General features: G+C 44.9%; 1 protein-coding gene across 1 annotated transcript in view; it reads right to left on the reverse strand.

Annotated features, from left to right (window-relative positions):
• FAM234B (family with sequence similarity 234 member B) overlaps positions 1-3,953 on the reverse strand; it is a 22,602-nt gene extending 18,649 nt beyond the window's left edge. The window contains exon 1 of the mRNA XM_066549710.1: positions 3,870-3,953. Coding sequence (XP_066405807.1) covers positions 3,870-3,906 — 37 coding nt within the window. The 5' untranslated portion in view covers positions 3,907-3,953. The remainder of the gene's footprint in view (positions 1-3,869) is intronic.
• Positions 3,954-12,642: the final 8,689 nt, after the last annotated feature.

Here is a 12,642-nt window from a genome sequence, read left to right on the forward strand (position 1 = left end):
GTAATACTGTAGGTTGTGCTAAAAAGTGCCTGAAAGACTACTCAGTTAAAGCAAAAAATTCCAGAGAGGTCTCGCTGCCAGTGTACTTGCAGCTTCTCACAACAGATCCAGATGTGCCAGTTCAAGCCAGGTCAGAATGGCATGAAAAACAAACGTGGCTGGCCCAAGAGTAAATGGTATTATGCCTGGGAAGTCAAAGTCAGACAGTTGTGTTAACTAGACTGCTCCCAGTTTTGGAAACTGGTGACTTTTGAGCAAAACAACTCAAAGAATAATTATGCTTTACATATACTATGTTTTGTTTAATTATTTTAATTCCAAACAGTCAACCAAAAGACTGGAACCTGCTGATCATTCTTGATGCAACTGAAAGCACTGGTATGAATTAAATTTATCTGCAATAGTTTTGTTCTCCCCTTCTGGAGACAGAAAGGACCTTGAAAATATGGCTCACCCACTCCTTGAACTGGCAGAGACTGAGATGCTGAGATTGACAGTGGCATCAACCACAACCTGCAACAGGAACACATGCCCTACTGAGAACCACTGAGCAGTAGCTACAAAACAGCTGCTACACAGTAATGACAGCTTCTGATGATCTACATAGCTAAGAATCTGAAGAAGTATAGGAGAGCTATAAGGCAGAGAGCTGCTCAGTCTCAATTCATGTCTAAGCCAGAGTAGGAATCAGAAACTGGCACACCTTCACCTTATCTTTCCCCAAAAAGTTATCCAGCACACCCACAAGGCACAGCCATTCACTAAACTCAGGCATAAAGTGCCCTGAGTTTTGGGTTTTTTTAAGCCAAAAGAAGGGAAGACATTGCCCTTTAAGAAGGGCTGTTGGAGCACTCATCTAGCACATGCAAAACCCAATTGTATAGCTCATCTCAGAGGATTCAAACACTTATCTCCTACTGTTCAGAGAGAGCCTTAATCAATCTGTAGATGTTTTGGGAATGTATTTGGAATGCTGGCAAGCATGTGCTCTCCTCAGCCTCCCAAGGCTGTTCTGTGCAGAGAACATGTAAATCATGATTCACCTGGCTGGAGGGAGACCAGAAGGAACATGACTCCTCATCTGAGTTTTAGGTCACTAGCTGTGGGAAGGAGGTATAACACACCTGACTTTAACTAATCACCCCCAGATGATTTTTCAGCAGAAAAGCACAAACAAACATAAAAACCAGTAAAGAATGTGTGAAAACACAAGTCTCACACCTTTTAGAGAATGATGATTTATTTTTAAAGTGCTTCAGAAGTCAAATTCTTTCCTTTCTGGTTAACAACAAGGCTCAGGCTGGAGAACAGTTTGTCCATCAACAGAAAGCTAACACTGCCTCTGTTGCAAGCAACCAGCTGTCAAGGAATACACACAGTTTTCAGTTTTCCATCATGGAAGTAGAAATGGTAAGATCTGAGCTGGCCTCTTGGTGAAACTCTCACCATATGCCCTGAAAGGATAACCATTGTGTAGCCTTCATGAGAAGTCATTCTCTGTGCTAAAGCAAGCTGCAGTTCTGTGGTCTTATGTAGGTACCAGGTCTGTGTAACTCACACTTTGTTATCTGTCCTCCAAAGAGACTCCAAGTGTATACAAACCTTGCATCTACCTCACAGGTATGGAGTTAGTATCAGCAAAGTCAGTTTCCCTATAGCTCTGTGTTCCCTCCCTCCTACGGGTAGAGTCAACAAAGCATCCTCTGTTCTGACCTGCTCTAAATCATATTCCATTTTTTCCATGGCATCAGTGATAAAACAGAGGTTCCCATTCAGTGGCCTGTGGTTACAATCAGAGCAAGTTACTGGTCACATCACCCTGGATTTCCTTTTTCTTTTTTCAGCCACTGTAAGAAAAAGCAAATACCGATGATTTCGATGGAGGCTTTCAAAGACAGAGCTGAGGGGAAATGCCCCAACTTATTGGCTTTCAAGGGCAGTAGGTCTCTAAATCACACTTTATGACTTGGAAAATCCCCCATGTATTTGCCAAATGCTATTTTCACACAGGCAACTATTGCAGTAGAAGAATGTGACCTCTCAGTGAAGAACAAAGGATCATCGTGCGACCACGGTCTGGAAAGACGGCACCCATTAGGTGATCTGTGTTCAAATAAGGTCCCAGTGACAATAAATTATTCATTTCTTGTGCTGATGGCTTCAAAGATATTAATTGTAATTTTATTTTTCCTGGTTTTGACTGATGGGGAAGGCTTTTCTTTGCACTCACTTGGGAGTGAAAATAGTAGATCTTGGACTTTAGATGACTGCAATGTTCAGTGCATTATTCCAATGATGGCACAGTGGTTCCAGTACCTGTTGTACTAATTTCGTGTCCTGCTTATTTTTCTGGTATTTGACAGGCACCAGTCACTGGGTACTGCAGACATATTTCTAAGACCATACTGATTTTTAATTAATTTAATGAGATGCAGCAAAAAAAAAAAAAACAAACAGATATAGCAATAGGCTTTCTGCTTTCTCATTGCTGTTGGAAGCTGCATTTCTCAATAATTAAACACACAAGAAAGGCATGATCTCTGCAGTTTAACCTGAGGATTGATGCAAGAACTGTTCTCTTAAATGCAGTTGCAAGGCCTGTTACAATCCTTTTCCAAATCAGTGTTTCCCAACAGCAGACATCAAATAGATCATGCTGGTTCCAAAGGTCCCAGAAGAGATCTGCACTACTTATTGCAGTTCCCCATTGGTCACGCCCTAATGCACACACCTACACCTACCAGTTTGCACTCGTCCTACACAGACTTCTTCATGGGAATGTATTCCCTCCCATTTAGACAAAGGTGTATATATATATATATATATGTGTATGTATGTATAAAACAAGGAAGAAACCAACTTGCAAACAAAATTTTTCTGAATGAGACTCAACAGACACCACACAAACTAAAAGTAATGACTCTTGGTAAGGGTTACAATGGCAGGAAGGACCTTCATGGACTGATGGAGGAAGAAAGGATGATGAGTGCAGCCTCTCGGGCTGGGGCCATGCAGGACCATGTGGTGTGTAGTGCCAAGGAGAAGCCCTCTCCAGCAGCACACAGCTGGGCCCTGTCTCTGTCCCAGGGCTGTCCCAAAGGCAAGACAGGTTAGGAAGAGCAATGAGCTCTTCCCATTGAAGGTTATGCAGCCAGGTGCATTGGCACCGTCTACAGTACATCCAAAAGCAACTAGCATGCTCCCAAGATCTGGTTTGGCAAGGTATTTTAATTCCCTTTTAATCTCCTTACTGAAGAGAATGGCTGTTTGACTGCTGCTCACAGCACACAATAGCCCCTTATGCTTGAATATCCTTTCATCTCGCTGAAGATCTCTGGCTGGAAGGTGCAGAGGCGGCAGGCAGGCTTTAAACATTTACCTGGGTAATTGCACTGGCACTTACCGAGCTCCTGGCCTGGCTTCTGTGGGCAAAACCCGGCAGGAGCGGATCGGAGAGGTCAGCGCTTCCTTTCCTCCCGCGCAGACCCCTCACAGGGCCGTGGCCCAGGCCCCCCTCTGCCACACACGACGCCCTCCGAGCCCCGAGACGCTGCCCCGGCCCCTGTGTCCCTCCCTCGGCCATGGAGCCCGCCGGCCGCCCCTCACCGCCCGCACCGCCGGGCCTAACCCCACATCGCCACATCGCCACATCGCCACATCGCCACATCGCCACATCGCCACATCGCTATGGCAACGCGCCCGCAGCCCTGGGGCAGCGGCACCCGCGCCTCCCGCCATCAGGCCTGCCCCGGCCGCGGCTGCCCCTGCCCGGCCCGGCCCGGCCCGGCCCGGCCTGGCCCCGCCCGGCGCAGCGCGGCCCGGCCCGGCGCGGCCGGCGGTCGGTCAGTCCCCGGGCGCGCAGCCCTTACCCGGCAGCTTCAGCGCCCGGGACAGCACCGTAGCCATGCTGGACACGGCAGTGCGCTCGCGCGCCGCCCCGCGCCGCGCGCCGCCCCGCGGCCTGCTGGGAATTGTAGTTTCCCGGCGGGAGGGGAGCCCGCGCCCTCCGTGCGCCCGGCGGGCTGAGGGGCAGAGACCTGCGGGGAGGGACGGCCCGGTGGCAGCCAGCCGTGAGCCGGGACAGCCCAGATGTCCGCAGCCTGCCTGCGCGACTGTGTGGGCACAGACCGATGGGAAATAGGCTTGTCATCCTGAGTGGTTTGCACAGAAAGTGCCCGTCCCCTTAAATTATTGTTGCTATAAATATATGCCTTCATTCTTGGAAAGTTTTTGGTTGGCAGAAATCTAGTTGTTTTCTTTTTATTTTGCAATTTTATTTTGCAATTTTATTTTATTTTATTTTATTTTATTTTATTTTATTTTATTTTATTTTATTTTATTTTATTTTATTTTATTTTATTTTATTGTTGTCGTTGATTAATTACAAAAGATGGCCAGGCTGTTTTCCAAAGCTGTCCTCAGTCGTCACCGCAGCCTTCCGAGGTGAGTGAATAAGTGAACTCTCCCTTTCCCACAAGCGGGAAGTTGAGCAAGGAGGGTTTTGTGGCTTCCCCAAAGCCACGAGGCTTCCTGATTCCCAGGCCCACACGCGGGCCCTCCAACCCTGCCACTTCTTCAAGTCATGATTTGTGTGAGAGCTCACAAGTCAACGTCCTCTGTCACTGAATGAGAGGAAGGAATATTGGCCAGATTCGTCAAAAGAGACTCTGCCTGGCTAATGAACACATCATGTTTCCTCAGCATCAGCTGCTTGCTTTCCCCTGTTTCAGGTGCTGTTTCTGCAAATAATGTACTCACTCTTTCATGTCCAGCTCTGTCCTGGAACTCCTTGCATAGTAACAATAAGGAGCAGAAGAGAGACACCAAGTGGTCTACTTGGTGAAGAGAGCTTTTTTGGTTTTTTTTCCAGATATGAACAGGAGAGAGAATAGTTCTGATCCAAAATCTTTTGGTACCAGAGGGTTTTTTTCCACTGATGTCACCAGGCTTCAGAGAGAGACCTTCCTGAGGACACAGCACTTGCGGGTGCAGTCCCAGGTGGCAAACTCTGGAGAAGCCATCACAGCTGTTGTTACTCTTTCCCTTCCAGGTCTTTCTGAATACAGAGTCTTTCTGTTCCATATGCCATTTCCTGTCCTCCAGGCTTTGATTTAAGAGCAGTGGCAGTCCTGTATCTATGTAAATATTTACAGGATAGATCCTGGATCCTTTTCAAGTCTCAGTTAGCAAAGCCTGTGATAGACAGGGCAAGAGCTGTCCAGCAGAGTGACTCCTTCTAAGAAAATGCTTCTGGTACCAATTAGGGCTGGGAGTAAAGGAACGGCAGAAAACAGCCAGAAGCAGGAGCTGGGATGTCTGGTGTCCTCATTTGTGATCTGCTAACATCTGGCACACACACATACAGTGCAAAAGCCCATAGTTTGCTATGCTTTTACATTTGTAGTGCAGCATAGCCCACTCTTAATTTCATGTGTCCCCACAAAAATGGCTTGCTCCCCATGCCCAGGGTTCTCTGTGAGGCTAATGGATTGCAAGGACAAGTGATTTGTGGTTAAACTGATGCTTTTAAGGAACATATAACTAAGTAATATGTTCAGAGGGTTTAATGATTTGCAAAGCATGAGAAATTAAGTTTTCTTTCTTTACGCTGTGAATGTAAGCTGATTTGCATATAAATTGGACCTGTCAAGTGTTAGAATATCAATCAAAAAAGCTGCAAATAGTTCATTAATTGATGTGAATGTCACTGTTCATTTTATCTTTTTTTTCCAAAGCAGTTTGAAAAAGCCAGATGCTGAAAAGTTAGATACTTGGGGCTAGGCTTGAGAGCTTTGTGTAGACAAGTGGTCATTTAGAAAAATGTTACAAGCAAAAAGCATGAAAATGCACAGCCACCAGCCCCTCATCAGTGTTAAGCCTGTGCCACCCCTTGCTTCTTGCCACCTGTCTGCCAGAGACGACAGCCTTTTCCAGCCTGCTGGAGCTAAAACCTCTGCTTGCTCCTTGACCCTGAAAGGAGCCACATGAAACAACACTGCTATTTAAGGTTCTCAAGCTGGAGAGGGCACTCGTGCAGAGCTGCACAATGGAGGGGCTGCAGACACAGCCCTGCTGAAAGGTCAGGGGGCAGTCGCCTCCTGACGAGCTGCTGGGGCAGGAGCTGTTCCCAGCTGTACCTTTTTCCAGGTGTCCAGAGGGGACAAATAACCCATGTCTTTGCATTCCTACTAGTGCTAAGCCAATGTTTTTACCCATTCTATTCATCCCATCCTTCTATTCTGCATGGCTACATGGCAAGGCCAGGAACACCATCCTCTTTCCTCCTGTGCCTAGCTGAGTCCTTCCATGACAGAGTCCTCACACAGAAGTAGACATTGCAATAAATAGGAAATGCTTGTTCAAACAACAAAATAAATACCATCAAGCAATGAAGGATAACAGTAAGACAAAAATAAAGGCAAGTAAACCCCGGAAAAGTGATAATAACATTTCTAGCAGGTGCAAAACAGCACACCTCAGGAGGTTTCAAGTAGTGCAGATGACCATGGAGTTTCTAATGAACCAATGCAGTAAAACCAACACCAGTTCACCCTATCATGAGAAAAGGCCAAATGATGGTCAGGACTGTGTAAAAGTTTAATCTGTGCATCACCTGAGGCTATGGGATGTGCCCACATGCTGCCTTCACAGGATGTGTTTGTTGAGGGAGTTACTGCAGAAGGTTCTCCAGCCAAACTCCTGATGGCTCTACCTCTGGTCTCAGCCTTGTTCTGCCAACGCTGGGCACCCTGTGGCTGAGAGCCCAGAGGGAAGTGCCCAGTCCTTTATGAACTGGACTCTCAATAAAGAAAAGGAGAGAGTAGATAATAAGGTGGTATGTTATACAAAAGGGAAGGCAGCACCTGCTGCTAAATCCCACAAACTGCCCAGCAGCAAGCATACATCTTAAGGTGCCACTGGGAATTGCCCTCTTCCCTCTGAGCAGCTGGGTCTGCCAGCACTGGGTTGATACACGCTGTGAAGTGCCATCAGCTTTGCTCACCCAGTGGCTCTGTGCTGTGCCCCCACGGAGGGGCTCCTGCTCAGAGCATTCAAGCTGGTGTCCCCATCTCACACTGACCATCAGCTGCCTCTTAGCAGGGAGATGCAAAGGCATAACTGGACTGTGTTTGCCACATGCTGAATGGGAAACAGCTGGAGGCAGATGATTGTTTGGGTTATTTGCCTGTTGCCTGGACATTTTGTTTGCTTGTTTGAGCCCTGAAAAAATATGTTTCCAGTTCCTCCGGAGGCTGGTGTGTGTTAAGCCTGTGTATTGTGGGTTGATTTTAAAAACTGGTGTTTTATAACTTTGCAAATGAGTGTCCTGCTGTTTCGTGTTTCGCAGGCAAGGCTCCACAAATAAGGCAGTCTTCTCAGAAATTTCCCTGCCACAGAGCCAGTGGGACTGGGGGAGCAGGAGCAGCCAAAACAACATGCTTCTGGTGTCAGAGAAGCAGCTATCCCTGAGTCTGGTTCCAGTGGAATCTCTCTCTTCTTGACTGGATTTAAGTGGCTGACTAAAGGATAATGCTGGCTGATATTTACAGACTGTGCTTAAAAGCCACTCAGCTTCCCTCACAATCAGCTCCTCAGCTGGTGTACTCCAGCATCTGTTGTGATCACAATACTGCATTTTTAGCTGCTCTGTCTGTAGCACTTGCACATACCCCCTGGTTCCTTACTGCTGGGTGTTTGCTTTTATTCTGAGTGGCTGGGCAGTCCTTTGCTCTGTGAGAAAAGTGTCTTTTTTCTCACTGTATAGTGCAGCGTCTTGGCTGTGAAAAGCTGAATTAAGTAAGAATAGGCTGGTCAGGAAGCAGAGAGGGTGTTCTTGCCAGTTGATACTGGAGAAGTAATACTAAAAAGAATGCAGATTTGGCCAAGGCACTCACAAGCAGTGCCATGGGTCTAGTCATGAGAGATGTGTGCAGCAATTCTTCAGCTTCAGGCTGTGATGGCTGCACATCTCCTCAAATCACAGCACAACACCAGTTTGACACAGACATGGGAGCACAGTCAGGGGTTCGCCCCCTGCTTCACAAAATTCATCCCTTTAACACCTTGCATTTGTTTAGAAATCTCTTTATTAAGTACTGACCAGACCAAAGCCCGTTTGATTTGGCAAGTGCAGACCTGGGGGAGGGGATCAAGGGAACAAAAACAACAACACTGCAGCCGATTCATCCCTCCTTGTTTATTCCACTAGAAATAGATTTGGCAGAATGTATCAGGAATGAACTAATCAGCAGGGAATTAATCGGCGTGTTAGTTAAAAGGCAGGAAGAAGGCGGTGAACAAATTCATGACTGGATGGCTGGAGGGTTCAAGCAGCCAGAGAGAAGTAGTGCATAGTGGAAACTGTGACTAGCACGAGAAGTCATCCAGCTGTGCCAGAGAGCCAGCGGCTGAGAGCTGCCCAAAAGAACCGGGGGCAAAGATAACATGAGTGTCCTTGGAGACAGAGCTGTTTTGAGAGGGCTCCGTCACCCAGGCTTCCCTTCCCATAAGGCTCCCATGTGTGGGGAGAGATGGCCAGTTTGCAGGAGTGGGAGGGAGGGGTAACAGAGGTACAGCTGGAGGAGGCTCCACGGAAAGACTGTGGAAATGTGGAAAGCAGGGAAATGAAGAGGGACACGTCACTCGTTGCAAGCTGAAATGCAGAGGGGGTGGTAAGGGGAAGAAAGGAGCAGGGAGGCAGAGATTTGGAAGCTTCATCACAGAAGAACTGGCCTCAAGAGCAAAGGTAATGCTTGTATACAATTCTCTACCTTCTTTCCCAGGAATGTTTTGTTTCTTCCTCTGGAGGAAACAGATCTATACACCTCAGAAAGAGGTTGGTGCATGGAGGGACTATAAAGGCACCTGTGGGAAGAGCCAGGAGAGGAAGGAATATGTGCAGACTGGCATGGATGTGGAGGTTGGAGTGCTACCTACAGTTCCTAGAGAGAACAAGGGTGTGCAGAGTGAGAGAAATAGGGAGAAAGAAAGAGAAAGCAAATCCTTAGGCAGACTGTCAGACAGACAGACATGGAGAGTGCAAGGTCTGTGAGTGCCTATCTAAGGAGAGAGAGGAAACTTCCTAAGAGGAAGGACCAAGTACTAAATGAGAGAGAGTTGAAGATAAGACATATCCTGAAAAAGCAGGCACTCCTGGAGAAGAGGCAGAAGGTGAATATTACCTCCTCAAAACCAACTGTACTTTACAGATGTATTGCAGCAGATGTTTGCTTTGCACCTGGATGGCTTTTTGTTTTCTTTTCTTCTTTATCCCCACTATGGCTGCCTGCTGGCAACAGCATCACCTTAGCTGTCTCTCATCAGGGCTCTCAATCAGATCTCCTTGTTTGACAGGGTGGTCAGGCTATTTCAGGGTTTCAGATGCCCTTCACTTTCACACAACATCCAGGAAGAAAATGAGCACTATAACCCTCAGTTATATGAAAAAGCACTATTTAACTCAAATTTGTAACCAAACTTGAAAAACTCAGGAGGATATTGTTATTCCTACATGTTGTTATTCCAACCTCAAACCAAGTGTGTGTGTGCACCAACATATAGGATTGTACCCACATACGTAAATTGAAGAATATTCCATCACAATGGATTTATAACAAAGACTTCTGAAACAGGTGATACTCTAGCTGTACCACTGTGGCTGACTTAATATTGTAGGATCCAATTTTTAAAATTATTTTTGGCCTTTTTCATGATCTTTCCACCATTACATAATTCTACAAGCATATGCTAATGTTGCTTTTTTTTTTTGGTTGTTGTTGCTTGGAGAGCTAACAAATGCCACCCGCTTTGCAAGTAGAGCTCTTGCAAATACTTTGATTGTTCTGGACTCACAGGCTTGGCAGCTTTCTCCTCTAAAAGCTTAGAGACCTTTCAAGATCCCAGGCTGGGAGTCTCACAGAACTGGCATTAGAAATTGTATGCAGCTACAATATGTTTGTTTTTTTTTTAATAAGAAACTGTTTGGTTTATATAACTGAAACCTTTTTGAACCTAATCCATAAAACAGAACCTTTCAGTTGGGTGTGTGTAAGTAATATAACCTTAAAATATTGCAATGGAAATAAAAGAGATAGAAGAAAAAAATACAGAGAGGAATTCCAACAGTATGCAAAACTAGCTTTATTATCTATTGAGATCCTTTACAAAATAGAGAATCTAAAACATACTTTGATGTTTAAATACCTATTATCATTGGAGTGAGAGCTACATTTTATGTATTTATGATTCACCTGAGATCAAACTCCCTGATTCACTTAGAACTATATTTTATTTCCCTGCAAATGACCCAAAATCCAGAATCGCTCTTCAGCTTCAGTCTGACAGTAGCTCAACAGGAACTTGAAAAAGTTATGAGAGGAGAACAGGCCTCAAATGAAAAGCATTAATGTAATTCACTTGCATTTCAATGTTCAAACACAGAAAAAAAATCCTTAATTTTAGTTATCACTGCAGGGATTGATAACTGTAATCAACAACATCCTCTTCCCAAAACAAGCATGGGCTTGAGCTAACACACAGGGATGCTGATGCACTCAGAGAGGGCTTGTGCTTGGAGCAGTCAGAGGCACAGGGGAAGGTTTCAAGCCCTCTTGATGTACAAGAGGCAAGGTCTGCATCGTAAAGCAACAACTTGCACATCTGCAATAGGATGTGTGTGTTCTCCTCAGGCTTCAGGGGAGACAGGGCTCTCTGAAATGAAGCTGTGTTTGGTACTAGAAGCAGGTAACCTGGGCAAATCCCCTGTATGCTGGCAGGCAGCACAACCCACAGGCAGTGGTGCACTTCAGCCATCACGCTCAACCCCAGCTGAGGCAGATACCAAGGAAATCTCAGGGCTCTGTTGGGATTACCCACTGCATTGTGAGGGGGGATGAGCACTAGAAATGGAGCAACAAGAAACCAAAGGGGTTAATGGGAGAGGGACAGTGATGGGAGTTCAAATACTGGCAGTAGTCTTTTGCTTTGGGGGAGGGATTCTGGCTCGGATGGCACAACTGCTGATCACAGCAGGGCTGTGCTCAGGGTATCAAGCTAGCTGAGCTCTTTAATCATGCTGAAGTGAGGAATCAAAAGGTTAAATGATGAAAAAAATATTGTGTGATAATGAGACAAATATGTTGGTCTTCACTGCCTGCAGATGAAGGGACTGTCCAGTGAATCACTGAGCCTACTCTCCTCCAAGGGCAGAATGTGATGTAATTTTCTGACAGCACTTCATATTATTGTAATTAATAGTAACAATGACAAAGGTAATATGTTGATATTGTTATTCTCTGCATTTAGGAAAGAGTTTCCATCCAAGGATGTGAGAGAGTTGTCCTGCTTGTCCATCTGTGCTCTACCCTGATAGTACTTTCCAGTGCAACTCTGCAAAAGAGCAGAAGACATTTGAATCTGCTGGGGATCTGGTTCCTGTTACAGATGACCCCACAGACTTTTTCAGCTAGGAACTTTGTTAGTGAATATCCATTTGCTGTCTACAATTCCACCTAAGAGAGGGAAGATTGCTCATTTTCTGTGTGCCTGAGGTATGAGAATCTGCTTCAAAGATGATTATAACCTGATGTTTACTGTGATAATAAATTACAGTAGACCCTCAGGAATGCAGGGAGCAAAGCTACAAAGAAACTGGTCTGTGAGGGGCCCTGCAAATAGAACATGTGGTTATTGGGATTCATTTGGACACCTGATGTTTTAAAAAGTTGGAGCTCAAGTACCGTGGATTTTCTGTATAAGATGTAGGTGGAATTTATTACCACCCTACTTTTAACAAATAGAGAAAGATCAAAGTATCCCAGCTGTGGGGCATTGAAACAAGTGGGAGTTGGAAAGGATAAGGAATGGACAATCTCTACAGGAAGTTTTCCAATTAGCTTGGAAGCCACACTGTTTCCTTGATGTTGGCAGCGTTTTCAAATCATTTGCAATTAGACACATAGGTGTCTGGTAAGTCCTTTCCCATCAGGGAAGATTAAAAAGGCATTTGCAGGGCATAGTCATTCAAAGAAAGAGAGAAAAAAAAAAGCTGTAAAGGCTGGCACATTTATCTGGAAAAGCTGAGAGGTGGAGGAGGTATGGTGTCAATGCAAATAGTTTCAAGAAGGTCCATGAAGACCTTTTCATTATGAGCCTTGGTGATATTGTCAGACCTTCTTAAAGATCTTTATTTTGGCAGCTCTGAGTTAGCAGGAAGAAAAGGTGTATGCATGTGTGAGATAGGAAGAAGGTAATTTATTTTTCCTTTAAATGAATACTGCAATTAGATGAAGAATACTAAATACAAATTACATCCTGACAGATGGAAAGTAATGTTTTTAAAGTATCATGACATTTTCCATTAGTATGGTTATATTCATAATGATACTTTAAATAGTGGAAAAATAAATGCAGTTGCAATTAAAATGCACTAGTGATCAAATGTAAGAAAGGCATAAAGTGAAAGCAATTATTTATTTACTGCTTTATCTGCTACAGCTTCTGGTAGGTTTTGAGGTGACTGAATTCTTCCCAGATGGTTATATTATATTTAAAAAAAATTTAATGTCCTCATATTTTGCAGTGAGATCTTAAGCTTTTGATGCATGTACCTGAACAGAAGAATAATTCAGATTTTCTGGATGT

Source organism: Molothrus aeneus, chromosome 5, assembly GCF_037042795.1.
Source record: "Molothrus aeneus isolate 106 chromosome 5, BPBGC_Maene_1.0, whole genome shotgun sequence".
NCBI classification, from domain to species: Eukaryota; Metazoa; Chordata; class Aves; order Passeriformes; family Icteridae; genus Molothrus; species Molothrus aeneus.